The sequence below is a fragment of the Chlamydotis macqueenii genome, chromosome 6 (assembly GCF_036417535.1).
Source record: "Chlamydotis macqueenii isolate bChlMac1 chromosome 6, bChlMac1.mat, whole genome shotgun sequence".
NCBI classification, from domain to species: domain Eukaryota; kingdom Metazoa; phylum Chordata; class Aves; order Otidiformes; family Otididae; genus Chlamydotis; species Chlamydotis macqueenii.
This window is the reverse complement of record NC_141561.1, coordinates 23,037,714-23,060,577: the sequence shown is the minus strand read 5'-3', so window position 1 is coordinate 23,060,577 and position 22,864 is coordinate 23,037,714. Positions and strand designations below refer to the sequence as shown.

Sequence of the window (22,864 nt, the reverse complement as noted above, 5' to 3'; positions counted from 1 at the left end):
TCAAGAAAGCAGCCTGCTTTAGTCTGGTGTCTCTGATTTGTAAGTCAGTCATACCAAAAAACTGAGGATGTATTAGCAGGATACAACAAAGCATTTTACCTCAGAGAACTAACATGTTAACAAACGATGCCTTAGGTTTCATTCACTTTTAGATCAATTGATCAGATGAGACAATCTTATAACAAGTTTAAGAAAAATATAAAAATATGTAACATGCTGAACATGAACCTGTCATTCAAACCAAAGCTGCAAATTAGATTTACTTTCCAGCACCATTTACACCTTTTTCAGCAATTGCAGACTTTAGCATACAATCCTCTTTGAACTGTGACAAAAGGCATGCATTGGCAATGTCTTAGGATATACATCAGAGGAGCTCAGCATCAGGAGAAAACCCTTGACATTTCTGTCATCTAAGACCGTTTTCTGCACATCCAGCTATACAGTACCACATTAGATAGATCCAATTCCATAGCTTGAGCACTACTTAAATAATTTTAAAGAAAATTTGTCTACATCGACAAATAGCACTGCTGTCCTGTGCCATCAGGTTTTTTTTGTTCAAGCACATCTTTAATTTAAGGCAAGAGAAAAAGGTGTGTAGGTAAACCCAGGGTTGCTGAGAGGAATTCATATACCTGAAAGGACTTTTTCCTATTTAATGGACATTTTTGAATGAGCTGGGCTTTGTCCCTTGGTTGTTTAGTTTAAGGAAACCTGGGGAGTCTTGAGATTGTTAGATCATTATCTCCTACTCAGTCTCCTTGCTGTGGCCAGACTGTGATCTGGCCTCCATCAAATTTCACCAGAATGAGTACAGTGCAGTTACCAATTTGTAACTGTATGTCACCAGAACAGCCTCCTTGACTTTCACCAATGTGCAACTTTTCCCTCTTATGCATTACCTCCAAGTAAACTGTAGGCAATTAACTGTGCATAGGACCTTAGGCTAGATACACCCTAGCTGCTGCTTCACTCCATAGAGTCTGTATTTCATGGCACTTAACATTTGCTCTCATAAAGTCTCTTTAGTACCTAGGTTTATGTTGCGACAGACATGGACGGACCTCAGTCTCACCAACACTGGCTGATGAATAGCTGTGGTTCCAGATAAGCTGCCAAACAAAATATAACCCCCCTCACCTGGTGGAATTTGGTGGCACTGGCTGAAAGATCCTTGCACAAAGAGCAACTACAAGAGAGTTTGTCTTCCTCCTTTGTATTTTAGGTGCTCCATGCCCAGGAACGTGCTAACCACAGTACTGCAGAGCTCAGTACAACTGCAGGTAATAGTAATAGTGCCCTGCATTACTGTGGTCTGACATCTCCAGTATCTTTCTTCTACTCCAACGACTTCATTTTCTGAGGGATGACATCAACATGGTTTGGACGTTAGGCAAATACCAAGAAAAGACTGCTTGGAAATTGAATCAAAGAACTTTAGGTGTTTTTAACTGTGGAAAGGAGGGTGAGAGTTTTGTACAAACTTAGCCATTTATCATAGGGACTTCTGATAATCCCTTTTACAAAATCCATGGCTTCTTGGACGTATTGTACAGCAAGCTGCAGAATACTGGAAGGAGCAATGGTTCTCCAGCAAGGCTGGCTGTTTCACTAGATAGCAGTGAATACTTAAGATCTGGTAGGAATCGCTTCTCCTTGGGGATCTCAACATGTTAAAAGTATAATGTTATATCTATACAAGGGAAACAGAAGATAAATTTCACTAGTCAGGCTTAATTAGGAAGTTAGATAAGCCTGGTATCCATGAAGCTGTTCATCACATCCTTAACTTTTCCTCAGAACTGAAAAAAAGTTAGATGCTAGACCTGAGCTTTTGGAAACTGGAAAAAGAGGTAGGAAGAAAGAAAATGGTACCTAATAGATTGCAACACTCTCAGCTCCCTTGTTTCAGCTCTAACACATAATATACTTAATAGTGAGCATGTCTAAGAAATAGACTAACTCTGCTTGCAAGGAGAAAGGGTGTGTATCTCCAGTCTGTGCTTAGAATGTACATAAAAAAAAAAAAAGCATTATTCCTCGATGTGGGTAAGTCTGCATGTCTTGATGACAATTAATTGTAATCATGTTAAGAACATTTAATTGTTAATTTTTTCTAAACTAGGAATTAGCTATGTGGGTGAATGTGGTTTTGGTCTTACAGCTGCAGAAAAAGTCACTTGTTAAAGATCATACCAGAAGGCTTTGATGGAACACTGTATCTGTATGCTGAAATGGACACATAAATACCATACATACTGGTATATTTTAATTTACTGGAGGTACTCCTCAGAGCTTTGTAGTGCAGATGACGTTTTCTAGCCACAGCAATAATTTAAAAACTAGAAGTTACTTTTCCCAGAGAAAACTGGGATTATATCAAAGTAGTTCAGTTCCTCACAACAAAACTCTGTGCTTGGTTTCCAATACCAAAATTGTAACATCACAACTTTTTCATAAGAATTAAATGGAAACAGAAATAAAGGGGGAAGAAAAAGCTTTTAGAGTGTTAACTCTCCACGGCAGGAGGAAGCCAGCATGGGCATTGAGCTCGGCATACTCATCCCCTTCTCCCTGCTGAAAGGGACACAAAAAGAACTCTGGCTAAGCATTTATTTTTCTGCTAATGTGAAAGTTTTCTTTTAAAGAGGAAGCAGATTGAACAGAGCATGAGAAAAGAATTTGACTCTGGCTTATTTCCAAAGGTTTTTTTTTCCTGATGATTCACTGTTATCACTTGTATTCACATTACAACCAGCCTCAAAAAGAAACATCCAAAACTGAAACCAATCCCCCCCTACACCCAACAACAAAAAACCCATAGCACAAAAGCACAAGAAATAGGATCTTTCCTACTGCTAAATTCTGCTAATAAGCTATAGAAGAAGAGAATCACGTAAGATAAGAGCATCTATGCTCATTCACACTTGAGTAGTAACATAGCTAAGCCTCTAGATCTGGAACTTTAGAGCACATGTAAAGATGGTGAATCTCCAAGGTATTAAACAAAATGGTTGGCACTGATTGAACATCTTGTTTTACTTCAGCTATATAATAAAATAGAAAACATTTAAATATCTCTGAAGTCTAAAAGGCTCAAATTTTATGTATAGCCTTTCCAGTAGCTTTATTTTCAAACACGAGTTTGTTTGAATATTCAGGGAGGAGACATAACTGCTAATTCTCTCAAAACATAAACAATATAAAATTTTGTATTTATGGGAGCCCTCTCACCCTCAGCCCCTGTGGCAGTCAATTGCAAATGCCCAATTTATGTACCAATTCACAAACATATGAGTTTTACATGGGCTTTCAAGATAAAAGGAGGTAAAACAAGGCCAAAGAAAGGAGTGCTGGTAGGATTGCTTTGTGATCAAAAGGAAATGAGTATGCTTACCATAAGGTCTCTGTTACACCTCTTGACACAACCTAGCACACAATTTCACTCCCCTTGCCTGCAATAATATTAACAGACAGGCAAGGGTATAAAGCCACCTTAAGCCTAAACACAAATCCATAATTTCAGTAACATTTTGTTTCCATTTGCAGGAGTAGATGTAAGTTTTACCTGTGGACATACTCCAGGGGAAAGATTGTATGAGTAGGGCTCTACGCAGCAGGATCTACAGTTCAACTGATTTTTCTTCCAGTTCAAGTAATCAGCACAAATACTGCTGAAGTACTACTAATAAGAGACAGACGTAATGCCTTCTTACCCCATCCTGACTGTATTATGACTTCTGGTTTATTTTTTTTTTCACATAACAGAACTGTCTGCTATCCTTGCAATCAGAGCTCGATCAATTTTAGCTGGAAGAAAGCCTGTACCAAAGAACAGCAAGAAGATTTTGTTTAATATGAGTGTAGCTCTACGCTCTAGACATGTTTTCGTACAAATTCAGTATCCACAACGTCTTATACGTTTCAGTTACAATAGGATTCCCATTCCCTCCTCACGTCCCAGTTTCAGGACTCCTACAGCTGGCACTAATAATTACATTTTTGGGTTCAAACATACAATTCACTTCCTGTTTGCCATGCCACCCCACCCCAAAGGGTTTGGGAGTTTGACACCCATCTAGGAGCCCCAGGCTTATTTAGAAGAAAGGTGAGGCCCAAGCATGGAAGTGTGAAGCTGTCCTCTCTTAAACATTTGGAACCCATACACTCATGTGTATCTATGACACAGCCCAGCATTACCTGGGTGCTGCCATTTAGGACTCCATAGACTGGCCAGCCTATACATGACAAAATCCTGTCTTTGGTCATTTAGCTTTAGTTGCAAGGCAAAGAAAATGAAAGAACAGCAGGCAGCGTTTCCAAAATCTCCCCACTAGCTTATGCGATTAGCCGTGCAAGAGCTACACTAGCAGAAAGTTGTAAGAGAACAAACTGGTTTATGCCAGCAGAGGTCAGTGGGTGACTCTCTTGCCAAATGTTTCAGATGCACATTGTGTATTACAGCTAAGGTTTCAGCATCAGCTACGTTCTCTTATACTGTAATACTGAAAGCCATTCTTTCACTAGATCCAACCAGTTTGCCCTTTTTGATCCCATTAGCCTACTCAAGCAAATGATGCTGCTGCTTTGTCACGTTACCATCTCCTTGCTTTTCTCTTCAAAATATGTTTTTAGGGTAAGGGTATGTTAGCCCATGAGGCTAAGAAGGGAGAGAGGTTAATTTCCAAAGCTAATGCTTATTTTTAAGACTTCTGTTGTAGCTCCCTACACTAATGTATACTGGTTAAGCAGCTAAGTGCATTGCTCTGGAACGTACAGTGTATGATACTTCATCAGCCTGTGAAGCAACACCTCAATGCTATTTTTGTAACTCACATATAACGAAAAAACAGTTTGCTTAATAGGTAAGGAAGACAAAAATCCTTCTCTCAACATTTGAGGAGACCTAGTGCTTCAACTTTTGGCTTAATTAAAAAGCAGGTGAGACAGAGAAGAAGCAAATAACATTAATATATACTAATCTTAAGAGAATCTTCTGATCGTAAGGAGGTTTTGAGCAAATTCATCAGTAGATATATTTCACTGTAATTAAAAGTTTACTCATAAGCAAGCTTGGGGTTTTATTTACATATATTTTTTTTTTAAAAAAAAAAAGCAGCTATCAGTCTCCCTTCTGGCATAGTCACTTCTTTCAGACTATTACATAGCCACAAATGCCCTTCCCATCCACTTCCCATCAGAGGAAACAAAGGTTCAAGGAATTTAAGAGTGTAATTTGCCTATTAGTCTTTTCAGTATTCTATTTCTAGCAGTTATAAATTACTATATCAGGTTAAAAAAAAAAATAGAAGTTATAGCAGACCTAGGCACAAGATCACCTGGCCCTAAAACTGAGTAGTGAGGGATTATCAACTCATACAGCATTTTCCAATAATTAATTAACATTCTACCTCACACATGAGCTTCATTCTTCTGTTCTTCCTTTTAACAGTGATACTCAATTTCCACACATCTGTTTTTAAAGCTGACAGGGTTAGGATCTTTTCCTCCTGAAGTTTCTTAACTTGCTGCAGATATAAACCACAAGCTCTTTAACTACTTGTCAGGAAGTACTGTGGTACAAAGGCTTCAGGAAAAAGGTGTATTGAGATACCTCAAAATCATCACCATAAAATCATAATCATAAACGTAACATACTACACAATTACATACAAATTTACTCTCACATCACCAGCAGTGTGGTAAAAGGTAATGCAACTACATAAAGCTTTTCAGTGAGAGTAGCAACATGAGAATTTTACCAGTAGAGATCACTTTTTTCCTGTTTCCTCTTTCACTACAGGTCAGCTTTGTAATTTTCTGCCAGTCTCATGTAACTCCCCTCTCTAGACCCAGCTACACTGATGCAAAAGCAAGCAGCCCAAGTATCAAAATCAGTCTTCAGCACTGTCAGCCTTCAATCAAAGCCCCCCAGGTAATTCTCAGCTCCAGCAGAGCTCCTGAGAAAAGTTACTTAAGAGTTTGTTGGGGGGGGAAGGGGGATTATATATATATATATATAGTGATAGTCATCTGACTTCAACTTGTGTCCAAAATGAGAATATCCTCCTCATCCTTCTCAGCTCAGGATGTAGGCATCTAGTTTCAAAAAAGTGTAGAAAAAATAGCAGAAGGGTAAGCACATAGCACCTGTGCTTAAAGTCTGTATCTGGCCTGACCTCAGCACCTATATACTTCTGCCATCACAAGTTAGTCATCAGGTACCAAACAATTCAATCCAAGCAGCATGAATATCAGAGCAAGCCTGGTTCAGGGACACAGGGCTGGGGAAAGTCTAGTCCCACTGCTTTCCCAGGCATGATGGAAGCAATGACTCTTTCACTTCACAACGAACATTTACCTGAAAGATGGTAAAATCTAAGTACAGCTCTAATGGGCTTTTTAAAAACAGTTAAAGAGGCAAAACTTCTAACCCAGAAATTTTTTTATTTTGAAAGTAAAAAAAAAACCCAAAACTTTATACAGAACATTGTAGATCCAAGTAAATTGAAGTACAACCGTCTTTGTGATATGACGCAAGGGTTTGCTTTTAGCACAGTCCTTTCACACTCTAACAATCAGAAGGCAAGCCCAGCAATTGGGGGTGAGAACAGAAATCGGTCTTATCTGTCAGAACATGTATTTCTAGGGTTCCACAAAATGCACCTAGAGGGTAGAGCACTCTCCACCTCAGATTGCACAGCTATTCACACTATAAAAACAGACAAAGAAAGAACAGGAATTCTTCCATAGGACAGATGATTTATGAAACAGAACTCCAAGTCTGAGACACAAATATCTTTTGTTTCCAGATTCCTCTCTCCTTCCCTCACACATGCACTCTGATGTAATTCCCAGAGAGGTAAAAACTGTGGATTACTATGTATACACACAGTGCAATACTGTGCAAGCAGAGAAGTCTAAACCCATGTTTTCTTCTAGGGCTCAATAAAAGCAAGTTGATTCTTCTACGAGTCAACTGTACATTATTTATAATGTTGCACTCTAAATCTTATACAAAGCTCATACAGCAGTTTCCATAACCAAACTAAGCACATTTATACACTTTGTGGTTCTCTGGATGCAATTTTCATGCCACCTTCTTTTCTACAGCACTGAGTACACAAGATGCCATCCACACAGCACATTAGAATTCTTCAGCTCCATTCTTGCTGTACTTATGCTTCATTAACAACATCACACAAAATACCCTTCTAAAATCATGCAGAGCCAGATACAGAAATACAGCTGGACCGTTAAGGAGTAGATCACAGCACTAACCACATTTGTAAGTGCTCATAAACTGTATGCAACCCATTACATCTCCTTTTTTATTTATTTTTAAAAGCCTTTTTGATGAAGCAATTGTTCTTCCTCATCTGTTAGTACAACCAGGGTGTCTCTGGAGAATATTATCTATTTACATTTATACTGCTCTATGCAGCTAGAAGAATAACTCGCTTTAAGCTGGACTGTAGATTAAAAGTCCTTGCTTTATAATTTTTTTTCAGATGTAAAAAAAAAAATCTAGGCTTCTGATTCCAGTGATTGTTTGTCACTGCCCCTCTTCGCGATAACCAAATTCAACAAGTTACCGTCTTTCATCCACTTGTAGTTGGCCAACAGTCACATGAGCCACTACCCCTTCTCCTTAAGCAAGCCCTGGTTCTGGAGGCATCCCTCTTCCCTAGGACTAGTGCTGATTCTGCAAAGAAGTAGTTGTGCAGTTGCAGCAAGAGCAGGGAGAAGAGAACCCACAAAACCAGCTATTTAACAAAGGGTACATTCTGTTTTAGACAGAGTGGTCACTCCACAATGTATATCACTATGTTCACATCACTGTCATCACTAGGTAACGCCAGTGCTGGTGCTCTGGAAGTTTTCAGCAGTGGCCTCCTCTCATCTGAGCAAAAGTACAAAGTGCCACCCCTAACTGCTTCTGCTGCCTTTTTTAAGTCACTTTGAGAATCTCCCTTGAAATGGCCAATGTGCACTTTCAGTACTCTATAAAACCAAATATTAGTGCTTGGAGACTGCTCAGCTGCAACTTTTAGGGGTTCCTTTTTGAAGTTAAGAACGTGTTGTTGTTTTAGAGAATTCTTAGCTTCTATTTGATCATTTACGTATAGTAAGAATCTGTATTGCAGCAGAAGCTGGCCTGGAATAAAGCACACACCTTTCCCTGCTTGGTTCTATGGGGAACACTGCCTTGAATTTTCAGAACATCTACATCTTTTTGTGATCAACTTCAAAGGATAAATAAAGCTGCAGCACAGATCACTGCATGAATAAAACTCTAATGGCTTAAAGCTTCATCTCCTTTCAGGAAAAAAAAAAAATAGTTACTGGCATGAAAGCAAGGACTGATGCTACCTGATTTGCAAAGTTGTTTAAAAAGAAAACAATAGCCTGTGGGCAAAGACCATCATTAAACAGTTTTCCCAAATATGATTTGCACCAAGATAGAAGTTCTTTATCCTTTTTTACCCAAAAGCAGAAGGAAGGCAGGCACTGGCTTTGTAATCTCATTTGATTAAACAATTCACTATAGGCAATAATATGACATTGGTGAAAGAGTACATAATTTAAAGGCAGTCACAGCTTCAGTCTTCCATTCCAAGTTCTTGTTTCAGACTGAAAGACAAGTAGAAATATCAGTTAGCTTGTAGCAAAACACTGTTTAAAAACTCTTTAGACAAATTAAAGGAAGCCCTGACAATAAATACAGCTGAAGTCGAGAGCCAAAAGACAGAGTGGATATACTACTTGTTTTGGTTAAGAACCAACATGTCAGGAAAAAAAACCATGGCAAAATCTCAGATTCTAAAGGCAACATGGACTGATCTTGAGATTGACCTGACAAACTAGGATGTGGAGAGCTCTCATCCCCTGGTTTTGAGCTGCTTAGCTCACTTAAGAGCAGAGCCATGCCACTGACACAACAGCATACTTACCTTTTCAAGTAGGCATGGACATTGTCATAGCCATGGTACTTGGCCAGATAGACCAGGACACCTGTAGCGCATCGTCCATCTCGCTGTCTACAGAAGCTACAGTTGCAGATTCCACGACATGGTGGGCACCTCCAGTTCTAGACAAAAGCCAAACAAGCCTTTTTAAGGTAAATGGAATGCCAGACATGATTCACATGCGCAACTTAAAAGAGGGCCTTGCTCTGCACCGATTTCTGCAGTGAACATCGGTGCTGCAGAAGTTGCCTAAACCAGTGCTAGAGTACAAATTCTTCAGTCTGCAAGGGATTAAACTCTCCTTTGCCTGCCTTGCACATAACCACAGGAAGCACTCCACTCTGCTCAACTCCTGCACGTGCTGCACTTCCACAGCCCACAACAGCAGCACTTTGTCCACCATGCAGTTCATTTACATAGGGCATTATGCACTAATGCAAGGCAAAAGAGAACACTACTCTGATGCTCAAATACAAGAATATTTTGGCAGCTGCTCTGCTCTCGTAGTTTACTCCTGCATATAAAGCTACATAAGCAGTTACTATGAGTTCTACACAACACAAGGTTCTGTGATTCAGTTCGAATCAAACCAGGACTGTATTATGTACTACAGCACTAAGCAGTTCCCCTGCTAAAACTCTTTAGCTATGAGTACCACATACACCTCTCTGCTCAAGTTAAGCATAACAAAACCAATACTCAAAATCGTCTTACCGGATCCAGCAATGCCGTTCTGACATCTTCTCCATACCTATTGCGGAGGCATGGCCCACAGAATTGGCCCCGTACTCCTACACAATCAGGGTTACGACAATTTGTCTTGGTGTCTATGGTTTTTTGACGACACTGATGACAGGTGGATCCCTAGAACACAGGGAAAGCAGTTCAGGAAACAAGACATTGAAGATGGCTCTTTAGTTAGGGGAACAGAGCATTTAACAAGCATATCTTTGGCAGCTAGCAGGGCTTAAGCTGAAACAGAAAGCCACATTGCAAGTTTGAACCAAGACTTTTTTAAGATCGCATCTTCAGTGTGTGTTGATCACTTTCCTCAGCTGGTATCACCTAGGTACTACACTTACTCCAGAGTGAAAGTAAGCTAACTGGCTTGGTAAATTCAGGGAAAGGTATGAGATGATGTTTCAAGATCTTGGGCATACCTCTCCCAAAAAATAATATCCTTCCACTCAATGAGAGGGAGTCTGCTCTATTTGATGCTAAATCACAAGCAGGGAATAACATGAAAATGATTTCACAAAGCATGCATTTCACAAAGTTGGAATATACTTACCACGGCCCTGTTATATACTTTCTCTCTTGCAGACCCACAAATATTATTCAGCTCTTCCGCTGTTATCTCCTCAACCGGGCGCACAACGTGTGGAAAAGCCATGGCACCACGGTGACCCCTCCTGGGACTTCGTGCCTCATGCTGAATAGTGAAGACACAATACTTTTAATATTAGTTTCAGAAAAAAAATCCACATAAACAAGGTGAGGATCTTCAAAGCAATGCCAAAGTCTCAAATACTCATCATATTTAAACAAAAGATAACAGATCCCTGCAAGGATATATGATACAGATGCAGCTTTAGCACCTTCACTTGATCTGTCACCTTCAGGGTGCAGAAATGCTATTGGATCTTGCTCAATTCCTGCTGGACTACACAAAGTGATTTTTCAAGGACAAGGCCAGGGGAAATGGAAAACACATATAACATGCAATTTTCTGTACTTCTTCCCAGGCCATGGCATACTCATAATCTTGATCAACTCTGTATGAACTGCTATTTTTTTGAAGGGATACACCACCACCTTCATGATCAACCTGCAACAGGAGAACAGGAATCTCAAAATACCTCCAGGTATTCCTCAGACATTTTTCTTCTTCTCACTAAGATGTACCGGTGATCATCTTCCTCTTCTGGTAAAGGAGAAGGAGGACCTTCAATCAGGGACCTGGATCTTGTGTGAGGCCGTGAACTTCGGTCTGGGTTCCTCCTCAAAGCACTTCTGGGCAATGAACTCCTTGGAAGTCGCTTTGGTCCCTGGTAAAGTTTAAAAGCCCCTAATGAAATAGGCAAAAACCCAGACAGCTCCTGTCCCTACTATTGAATTCCTCCCCCAAAAGACATGCCTTCCTTCTGTCTTTCCCAAAAATGAAGTCTTCTCCTCATCCCAAAACAGAAAACATAAGGTAAAAACACCCTAGGTAAATTCATCTTGAGCATTCTGCTAGCCGCATATAAATAGTCAAAAGCAAGTTTGTGCCCATGCACCGTAAGATACAATAATTCCCCCATGCAGCAGCAGAACCCATGTCTATGAAGAGTTGTGACGTTCAGTGTTGCTCCCAGCTTCACACAGCTCACAGGTAAATTAGCAGTGAAACTCATTATACTGCAATTCACAACCCAGCTTTCTTTAAAGACCTAGTTAGGCCAAATGTCAGGGTTTTTTTCAAGGCTGCAAACTCAGAGAATATTCAGGCTTGAGCTTCAAAGTCTGAGCTACTCCCCTTATCTCAAGCCTTTGTATAAATACATATTTACACACCACCTCATTTAGTTTTATTGGCCTGTGGAGACACCTAATCTTTATGAATTAATCTATTCTGCTTTATTCAGTGACAAATCAAAAGAGAATTGCACAATGAGAATGCCTGTTTTAGGAAGCAATAAAATTCTGAACTGGACTTTGATTTACATGGTTTATTAAGTTTCTTAATTGAGTCCTGTTTTGTAGGGTCAGAATTTGACTCTCAGAAATCTGAATGCAAATATAAGTTTATACTTACATTACTGACAGTTGGCAATGATTTTCTCCCACTGAAGATACCAGAAACATTTTGCAACTCAGCCATTAGTTTTGCAAGCTAACCAGGGAAAGAAAAAGGAAGCAGAGCCTTAAAAGGGTGTTTATGTGCTATTACAGACGATTAGATTAGGGCAATTGGCTAGAAGTACAATTACTTACAGGAAATGCAGTCACTCTTCAACTTTTTACTTTATGTCTTATTTATGTTCTAGTGACTGCAAGTAATTTGAAATGCTCAAATTTATTATGTTGAAGCCCTATTCTTTAGGCTTGCAGCCTATGGATTTGTACTGAAGTACTTAGTCCATGGATTTTCACACGCCAGTGGACATAAAGTATCAGATTTAAATATTAGGAATGTAAATTCCTCTTAATGCATTCACATAATTCCCATTAGAGTTAATCTGAACAAAGAGGTCCCCTAAGAGTCAAGAAGTGGGGGAGGAAGCGGGAGGGGGGAAGGCAGACATTGAGTACTTGCCATTGCTTTGTTTTCCTTTATGTTTAAAGCTCTTTTTTCTAAAAACATGGCACCCTTTTCTTCAGAGTCAGAGTCTGAATCCAGAGTTGGCATCAGCTTTTCAGGAAGAGGTTCCATCCCACCCTTCCTCCTCTCCGATCTTCGAGGTGGAAACTTCATGGCTACTTTTAGAGGAACAGGGCACTTCTGCCTTCTCCGAGCTACCTGACTTTCAGCACTTGTATCATTCTCCTCTGAATCTGATCCCAATTGCTGTTAACAAACCAGAACGGAAGCATATAAATTCAAGTGAGTTGCTCTGCAATGAAATACAGTTTTGACAATATTTTGTCTGGGGGTGGTTAAAGAGGTTATCTGGCTGAAAACTAGATATTTAAATCTCCAGTCCTAGTGCTCTTGGGGGGAAGGTGGTAGGAGGAGAGGGGGGCACAAGGATAAAAACCTCAGGGAGAGCCACATCATACTGCCACAACACATCAGAAAAAGGAGCTTGGTTTCAGTTGCAGTTTTAGCTGTCACTTGCAAGTCTAATAGCACAGGTATTTCATGTGTGCCTGTCAGGAAGAATTGCCACGACACAGTTCTCAGCACAGGGCCAAACCCAAGTTTATAAGCTGTCAGGACCAGATCTTACAGTATCAATGAAGTGAAAACTTCCTGACAGAGCCAGTCAATGAAATAATTATTAATAAAATCCCGATACTTTCTTATCTTTGAATCCTGAGGCCTTGCTTACAACTTTTGCAAGAACAAATGGTTCTGCGAGGACAGAAATTAATTTTCTTTAGTTAAAAGCCCATTTTGCAATACATTGACTTTTAGGTTTAGACTCAATAATACAGTCTTAGTTTGGTCACAGGTAACAACAGGCTTCCTGCTTCATATGTACAGACCATCAGTCGCAAATGGCAATCCTTATTTGCACAGGGTTTTTATTAAAACAGGTACGTAGTGCTGGTTGCCCATTATGTGGTTATTGATCCTTTTTTCTTACATATCTATTCCAGCTTTTGTCTCCTACTTATTCTCTTTATTGTTGTGTATTTTTTAACTTGGATAGATCCTCTTCCAATCAGATGTTATCCTTTTCTAATAATTCCTCAGCATGTTCTGAAGTTACGACAAACCTATCTTATGTCAAACATGGTACTACTTCTGTCTTCTCTCCTAAACACCAGCTGTTGGTCTTTTTAAGTAAAATTGCTCTTGCACTGATCTCAAGAAAAAGCAGGAAGGCAGACTTCACCACCTATCACTATTTCTTTACTGCTAAAGAAGTACTGCATTTCCTGTTACACTGTCAGAGTGCAGGTTTGACTGCATGTCAATATACACAGACATTTTCTCAGGTATGCTGGAGTCCATAGGCTAGCATAACATTTCATATTGAGGAAACCAGAAATGTTAAGAATCTAACAGAGTAACATTCAGCAAGGATGGTTTTAAGAGGTATTACATTTCAAAATCCATACAGTAGATTTTATTCTGAACTTGGAAAGCTCAGAAGCACGGGGGCTTTTAACAGAGACCAAAAAAAATGAAATTATGGGTACTTAGACTGTACATTAAATTAAATAGTCCTTCTTTCTGACAACATTTAACTTTCAAGCTGAAGCTGCCATTATTTTTCAATTAAGAATATGCAAGAACTTAAATTTAAAATTGTAAACTAAAATCAACTGTCTTACCAATGCATCTTGAATCTCATTTTCTGAAAAGCCACAGAAGGATTCATCATCAGAGGCTTCGTGAAAAATTTTTGCCAGTTCTTCTCTAATGTCCGACCTAAACTTGCATTTCTATGAAGAATAAAATATCCTTTAACGGAAGTTGTACAGAAAATGATTCACATTTACAAGTGCTCTATAGGCAAATAGCTTTTTCAGTAAAGAAAAAAAAAAATAGTTAAAGCATTTAACAAGGGGTTTCAGAACCGCAGTTGCAAATTATCGGGCATGTTAGGTTAGGTGACATTTCAAAGGCTAGAATAAATAGCTAATCTGTTTCCAACAATTACCACCTAGAAGCACAAGTAATGAGTGAAATGAAATTACAGCACATAGCATAGATTTATAACTATTATACAAAAACATAAGCAGAGTAAGCAGTTTTAATCATGCACAAAACATTTACTAGCTTTACTCGCTTTACATTTTTGCAAGCTTTACTAGCACTGCACATTCAGTTTTATTTGTTCTTGTACTGTACTTACCGTGTTTGCAAAATTATCAGAACCAAAACTGTCACAACTGTCATCAGAGGATGAGGATGTTTCCATGGGAATCAGTTTCGTATTTCGGAATGCTGTGAAGTTTTTCCTTCCTGAACAACCTCGGCGCTGCAAAAGTACAATGGCAACAGCATTAATAAGAGACCTACTGTAGCATACTAGCTTTTAAGAACATCCTTAAATTGAAATTTAGGAGGCTTGAACATTTTAGGATGTTTAATAGTCTTGAATACAAGTCAGCAGAATTATAGTCAGCTTTGAAATAATTCCTAAAGTTAGAAATGGGAATAGTTTCTGCTCTGACACATTTTGGATCATTGTTATAGATTGTTTTGTTCAGTACTTTGAAACATTTCTTTTATGCAAACAGCTAAGTGGAAATACACACAAAAATCATATCCTTCCCCATTCATTACAATGTTGGAAAAGAGTACAAATACACAAATAGTACCTAGAAATCTGCTTTTATTTATCAATTACTTTTAGTTTTGAGCAAATATTAAATACACTGCAGCTGTTTTGGAAGGGACTAAGGATCACAGCCATAGAAAAGAGGAGCCTTGAAACAATTGTCCTAGACACAACAGCTTGCTGCTTTGTTAATTTTATTACCAGGTTGAAATATCTTTTTTGATGGGCTTCACGTTTTCATTTCTCAGGACATGTTTCTGCTGGCAGTGACCTTTTCTCCCTGCCTAGGCTGGCGGTGGTGACCCGAAGGCCACGCCTGCTGCACCCGCACTCACACGCTGCCCCAGTCGAGCACTGTCACCGTTACACGGCCCGGCCGACTGGGCCAAATATTTTTAAACTATGGTTTAAACAGTAACTAACAAGAGGAATTTAAAGACCTCTGTCCTCTCCCCAGCGCTGCAGAGCAGCACGGCCGCACCCCGAGGCTTGCCCACGCTTCAGTTTTGCTGGTGCTCAGAGGAACGGAAAAACTGCCCGGCCCGGCCCGGATGCTGCCCCAGACACAAAAGGGGCCTCCAGCACAGGGCCGGCCGCCAGGCCAGGAGACCCAGATCGCCATGGGCGAGCCAAGACGCCTTTCCTCCTCGGGCCGTGCCGGCCAGGGCCGCCCCCCTCCCCCGATGTCGCGGGCCCACTCCCGCCCAGCGACGCCGCCCCTCTCCCCCGCAGCGGCCCCCCGCGTGCCACCGCCCAGCGGCCGCCCTCGCGCCCCGAGTCGTAACAGTGGCCGGGGCTGCCGCGAGGCGTGCGGAAGGCGGGGGCGCCGGGAAGCTGGCGCCGGGCCGGCCGGCCCTGCCCCCCTCGCCGACCGCGGCTCTGAAACCGGCCCCTGCCCCCAGCCAGGGGGCCGAGGGCACCGCCGTGCGCAGCGCACGGGGAGCTCCAGCACCGCATCGGGGCAGGAGGCTCGGGGCTGCCCCTACGTCGCTCCCCCTGGGGTGCCCGGCGAACCCCAGCCCAAAGACTCGTCCCGCCCGACCCCACCAGCCTCCCCGCAGCCCGGCCTGCCCCGGCCGTGAGACCCCGTAGGGCCCCGGGACAACGCGGCCGCGGCCGCGGCCGCGCCCGAGCCCCGAGAGCCCCTAGCCCGGCGGGCAGCGCTCACCTGCGGGCGCGGCAGACCCATGCTGTCGGCGGCAGGACGAGCACCCGGGAACTGAACGTTCGCGCCAAAGCGGCTGGGACAGCGGGGGGCGGGGCCCGGCTGTGCCTTTCCCGCGCTGGCGCCCGCGTCCTGGCAGATGCAACTGACACCCACCCCACCTCGCGATCGGGCACCCAGCGTGCTCCTCCCGCGCCCACCCCTGCTGAGGAGTCAGTCAACTCTCTCGGACGCCCTCGGAGGGACTAGTGCGGGGGGGTCCTTTTTTTTTTTTTTTTTTAACTCGCGGTGGGGGGTTTGTGGAGCTGCAAGGGCCTGTCTGTGTGGCGCGAAAAGCTGCCGGTCGGAACGCCGCGGGGCTCGCGTATCAGAGGGGAGGAGCACGGGCGGGGGCTGGGTTAGCCCCGTGCTGTGCCAAACCTGGATTTGTTTCCCCCACTCTGAAGGAAAACCCCAAAACCTGCCAGTTATCAGGGGCAGAAAGGCAGCGGCCTGTGTGCAGGGGCAGCCTCCCTGGGCACCCCGCACCCCTCGGGCCCCAGCAGAGGGTGAGGCTGCAGCGGCCCTGCGTTCAGCAGTGCCTGCCGAGCAGGAGTGTAAAAGTGCACCTTATTAAAAAAAACAAATTGCACCATTTCCTGTACCGCCACAGTAAATGAAGCATTATTTGCCCGCGCAGCGGGAGCGCAGTTAAGTGTGAGGTTGTGGGTGATGCTCGTTGCTGCTCCTCTCTTGGGAGTACAGCAGTGCAACAGGATTTTAGAAAGAGGTTGGCTGCCTTGTTCTTTGCAAACAAAGTATTACTTGAAGGCAGGCCAGAAGAAAACACATCATCAGTCATTGTAAACCATTTTATGTAATGTTTGTAATACTACATTCAATCAAATACAGCCGTTAAACACAGCAAAATAACTGCTGCACAACCAGTATTTGGCAGCCATAGTTAAGGAGAGAAGCCCTGAAGAAGCTGTATGGGATTTGTGGCCCCGGTGTTTGCTATAATCCTCTGGTTTGAGCAGGGCTCAATACCAGTGCCGCTGTGGCTGCTCAGCGTTTCCAGGTGCCTTCCCAACGGCGGGCAAGTCCACGTTGCAGTCAGCGCGAGGGAAGGAGGCCCTGTGCACGTGCAGCCCGCACGCAAACCTGCGCCTCTGTAACTCAAACCATGAATCATCTGTAAGCCAAAGCCTGTAAATAGGCTACACAATAGAGTACAAGAGCCTTCACAGAGGTTTTCTATTTTCTGAGGACATTATTCTTCCTGCACATGCTTCAATCTGCTGTGTAAAAGAATCTCCATTTTAAATAAGCCTGTAATTACATACTTACCTGCACCGCTGGCTTCTCAGCGCACACACAAAAGCAGATGAACTAAACACGGCTCTCCGGAGACCAGACCACGCTCCATTCCTCTCAATCTGCATTAGTGGAGTCTTGCCACCCAGATCATTTCCAGCCAAGAGACCTCAGTTGGGAAGGGGGAAAGTTTCTTGAATTTTGATGTAGTTTTACTTACACGGAAAAAGAGATCCAGTTTCTCAACAGTAACAGCCCTTAACATCTTGGATCATAATTATCAGGATTTTACTAGAAAAGTAGCCAACCTGCACAGCTTTTAAGAGCACCATATGAAATGTTATGGAGTACTGATGTGGCTAGCTGAATCCATGCTTCAGACTACAGCTAATTTTCCATTTAATGCTTAATGGAAACAGCATTCTTCAAACAACATATGTAGTCAAATGGCTTTAAAATTAATTGGCCAGAGCAGGGACTTTGTGGGGAAACCGGATAGGCCATTTTGTGAATTGTATTTTCAACTGCTTTTTTTAAGATGTGAAAAAGAATTAGTTTATGGAAAATTGTGTATGTCAGCTCACATATTTTATAGAGGACTGGGGAGAAGGGGGCAGGAAAGGGAGAAGATAAATTGGAAGTATGTGAAGGGCAGGGGCTTCCCTTCCTATGGCACAGCACAGGGTACCAGAAAATGAAGGCCTGTAACTCAGGAGACGGCTGTCGAGACCTGCACCGCTGTTATTTCCTCTGTTTTCATCTTGATGCCCTTTGCAGCCCCGTTCTACCCAGCACGGCCCAGATGCCCTCCATGGACGGCCAAAACAAACTTATCAACTGGCCATACCATGTTGGAAAAAGCTTCTTAATGTTTCTCGGGATGTAGGCAGCACCACTGTCCTACATCAGCTATTTACAGTAGCTGAGGACATGCAAAGCTGAACCCAAAGCATTTTCAGCCATACTTAATGCAAATTATGTTAATATGAGTGGAGGAAAACATCCCTGCCCGTTCGGTCCCCCAGTCCAGGTCCTGCATGGCCTGTCCAGTACTACCAGCCTCTCCATCTCCCCTGCTGCCCAGCTGCTCAGTGAGCTCACCCCTCAGGGCTCACCTGTCAGCAAAGATTATCTGGAGCATTTTATCAGGTGTTTTCAAGAAAATAGTCTCTTAAATTCTCATATTTCCTTGAAATGAGTTGTTGGTACATGGTAGCGGCCCTTGGAAGACCTGCTAAAGGAATCGGCTGAAATTAGAGAGGGACATGCAGTAGATTGAGTGTGCAGCGCTTTCCGTATCCATCTTGGGGAAGCAAAGTTGTTTACGTATTAGGAGCTTCAAACACTAGCAAGAACACGGACATCCAACAACAATAGTTTCATTGTCAGAAGCAGTAAATGTGACCTTTGTTCCCACGCGAGGAAGAACAAGCGTTGTCCTGCATGTCACCCCGCAGATTTCAGCTGCTGGCATTGCAACGCAGCTTTTCTCTCTGGAGGCAAGACTCCTGCTCTCCCATCCCTGTCTCTCCTACTCACTTCCTATCTTAACTATGGACAACACACTTTATGCTCTAGTTTCCCTTTCTTTTTTTTTTTTTTTTTTTTTAATGGGGCAATACATTGCTACCTGCCTAAAATAGCATGTGGATACATTAATTAATGTTTGTGTGATTCTAGTAATTATTGCGATGGGGCTTGCACGGTGACACAGATTTATAGATGCAAGTATTTCAGTGGGAAGGTAGAGTCTGGATTCTCACAACTGCAGAGTACCTGTAGCACAATGCAATAGCAATCTTAGCTCCATAGAAAAGAATAAGATTGCAGCCACTAATGACAGTAATTAAAAATTTCTGTAAGAGCTGTCCAATCACCTCTTCATCTGAGCAAATTATAGTGTGGTATTGAAACTGTTAGTGCAATAAAATGAAGCTAAAAGCATCTTGCATTAAAATAATCAGACATCGATTTATGACGTAAATTATAAATTGGTAACACATGGTAATTGTTTTTCTCTCTCTTGAAAAGTGTGTTTCTGTAAAAGATCTGATCAAGCATATGTATTTGTTCACATGTCACCCTCCAGTGGCTAACAGTACTGTACAAGACATAATAAGGTGTATAACCAGGTAACCTGCTATTGATTGCACCCCAGAAAGGATGCTTGTTCTTACACAGGAGGAGGAGGATGGACAGTACTGGAGACTGAATTACAGTTAGACCTGTACATGTTTGCTGAACATGAATTTTTATGAAGTACTTTTTTACTGTAAATACTTAAACGTTGTGCTCTGATGGGTAGAACCAAATTTTGTAAAATAAATGTAAATTTAAATATTTAGCATGTATAATCAGTCTAAAGCCAAGATAACTGTACCAGCTCGACAAAATACCTCCATGATGCAATTAGTGTATTTTTATTTTTTTCTCTCTTCAAGGAAAAATATTTTTTCCCCTTTTAATGTAACAGGTTTGTATCTCCTTGTGCTTTGCTCTAAGTTCCTGGGTGCAAATGCATTTTGCATGTTGAATTGAAGGTGGTCATGTCTGATCCTATTCAATATTGTGACACAAATAGGCGAGACCATAAAAATGGAAAGAATAAGAGAAGGAAAACCAAAGGAATAAGTACAGCCCAGGGAGAGAAAAATTGCAGTTGATAAATGCCTCTAGGAACCTATATTCATCAGCACACTAAGAGAATGGCTGAACTGTGGTCAGTTTTGATAGAAATCTTAATGATTATTCCAAGTGTACGTCGCAGCAGATCATTCGGAGCCAGAACATTGTGATGCATATTACTGGAGTGTAATTATAATGCTCATTTGAGTATCCTGTAGCCATTCCACCAAATGTATAGCAAAAAATGTTGATAAAAAGTAGCTGTTGTTGATATGCAATAGCCACTTTTAAAAGCTCAAGATCCCAGTGCTTTCACTCTTGCGCTTTGATTCATATTTCCTTTTGAAAACACAAAATAGATTAAGTCACATCATAAAGAAATTGCTTACAAAATGTTCTGCAAATGTGTAACTGTGGGAAACAGGAGGCTATCAGAAAATAATCAGAAAAGCTTACTGCAGTCTGTTTTTTTGCCCTTTTATATAAGCTTTACCACTGCCTCTTTGTGAATGTTGATTTGCATTGCCTCCACCAGCCTTCAGTGAGAGGTGGTTGCTGGGAGAGGATGGGAGTTGGGGGACAGGCGGTGGCTTAACCTTCTCCCCAGGGACCTCTCTTCTGGCAGCTCTCTCAGGAGGGAGGAAGTGGGGGACGGGTAGAAATGCCCTCTCTGCTGCAGAAGGCAGGAAAATAAATGTATATATTAAGCCACTTCATTCTATATAGCACGCTGTTCATGTCTATAGTTCGTTGGCACCTGCAAAATCGCCTCATGAAGTTTCTGAAAGGAGGCCCCGACCCTTGGGGCAGGCGGGCGGCTGGGGCAGGAGCGGTGGGATGTGGCTGGGGGGAGCGTTGGTGGTACTGGGGTGGGAGCTGCAGAGCGGGGCCACACACTTCACCCCTGGCTCTCAGCTGCCCTTGGCTGCTGCTGCCTCCCAGCACTGTTCCTCTGTCCTCTGAGACGTTCATCTCAAATGCCCTGTATTTACACATACACAAACATGATCTTGGCAGACCCTTATTAATGTTATTGCCGTAATAGACTTCTCCTCCATAACCTCTAACTTTTTGCAACAAACTGGCTTGAACTGCTAAGCTTTGGCACTTCATTAGATAAGAAAATTATGTAAAAACTCTTCTATGGTGGACACATATTCAGAAAATAATTCTGTCAGATGTAATTTTCAGAGGTAGCATAGCTATTTGGTTCCATTTTAGTGACGTGAAATGTCAGGAGGTCTCTCTGTTTGGGATTTTTCCACAATTACAAAAGCAACTGTCTGTTTTCCCAGCCTAAAGTAATAACAATGATAATTAGGTCAAAGTGCATTCTGTAGCACAATAAAAAAAAAGCGAGTGCTTATCTTGAGGGCTTATCTATACAGTTCAGTATTCTTGGCAGCAAGTTTATAGAAAGTCGTGAGGTTTGATCCTCAGCAGCATCAGAGGACAGTGGTAAGGAGTGCCCTGGCTAGGGGCTGTTGCTCTGAGTGAGGTGGGAGGGGGGACGCAGAGGGTCTGGGCAACTTCTGCTCCACAAATCAGCTCAGCAAGTTGCCAGATCGTGGTCAGCATATGGAGTTTTGGTGCATGCCCAGTGAGGGCGGCATTGCTGTCAGACACGGCCAATTTCTAGAAAATAACCAGTGGGACCAGGTTAGAAAGGGCAAAACTGCAGTAGCAAATAGTTTATTAAAAAAGTAAACAATGTCCCAAACCACCTGTCCCTATTTCACACCGATGCCAGCAAGAAAGCAGGTTCTCACAGGGCATTAGCTCAGCTGTGGCAGCACCGGGGGGAGGCACGAACAGGCGTGCTTACCTCCCAGCTGAACAGGAACTGGGTTTTCTTTCCTTAGCATTTCACAGAAATAATGAACCAGCAGCACTGACACCCATGAACCCCAGCCCTGAAAACCACTGTTCATGGGAGCATGGCAGCATTTTGTCCACTGGCACGACATCACTGAGATCCAAGTGTAGATGGGCAGACATAGGGGCCACTGGCATCCCATCTGCTGCAGGCCGGTCTCAGCAGCATCAGCACAGGATGACCGGGTCCCACGGTCATCCCATCCCACCCAGTCAGTATGACCACATCCCTCCTGGCGCAGAGGTACAGAGCACACCATGGCAGCAGTCGGACAGGCTGAAACCCTGGCAGCTGCACTCCCCAGCCAAAAAGGGTCAGATGGCCACCCTATCTCTCCTTTCTGACCATTACTTCTGTTTATCTCCTTGACGAGCGCAGCTCAGGCGTAATGTTTCAGTATGTGCTTTGATATCAATACAAGGGTAGAGCAACAACTAGAAATACTGCAAAAGAGAGAGATCACAGCGCTGCCCAAATCAAGCACTGAGCTGGGAGAAATTCCTGCCCAGGCCATAAAAAGCGACCTCTGCAGCTCTGCTGCCCCAGGGTGGATTGACAGACCACTCATGTCACAAGGGGTTAGGGTGAGGAACAGCCTGGGGTTGTTTATTATTCTGGGCACCCTTGGACTGTTCAGTGGGCTGTCATCTCTGTGACAATCATCCTGTGAATTTGCAAAGGCTCCAGTGACTGCTTGAGCTGGGAGACGGGTTACTCTGCTGATTCATCTCCTCACCCGGGCAGATGAGCAGCTCCAAAAGCCCTCAGAGCAGCAATCCCCCTTCCAGAACTGCCTTTGGCTCTGTCAAGCAAGCTACACGTGGGCAGCCCCCTTGAGCCCTGGCTGCATGTGAACAAAAGCGGCCTGTGTTTGCAGGACTGGGCAATGTTTTTGCTCCAGGGAGTCTCACATTCACGTGCTGCCCACTATGGGAGCAGTTTCACAGGCGCTGGAACCGCCAGCTGGTTTGCAGCACAGCATGGCTGAAGC

The 22,864-nt window shown here is 42.8% G+C and overlaps 1 protein-coding gene across 1 annotated transcript; it reads right to left on the bottom strand.

Annotated features, from left to right (window-relative positions):
• Positions 1 to 6,459: 6,459 nt before the first annotated feature.
• CDCA7 (cell division cycle associated 7) lies at positions 6,460 to 16,137 on the bottom strand. The gene is made up of 10 exons (XM_086750970.1): positions 16,080 to 16,137; positions 14,483 to 14,608; positions 13,959 to 14,069; positions 12,271 to 12,522; positions 11,770 to 11,847; positions 10,832 to 11,020; positions 10,264 to 10,404; positions 9,687 to 9,836; positions 8,958 to 9,094; positions 6,460 to 8,637 (listed from the first exon to the last, which is right to left on the bottom strand). Exons 1-10 carry the CDS (start codon positions 16,098 to 16,100, stop codon positions 8,607 to 8,609), a joined length of 1,236 nt encoding a protein of 411 aa, XP_086607096.1. The 5' UTR covers positions 16,101 to 16,137; the 3' UTR covers positions 6,460 to 8,606.
• Between the last annotated feature and the right edge of the window lie 6,727 nt (positions 16,138 to 22,864).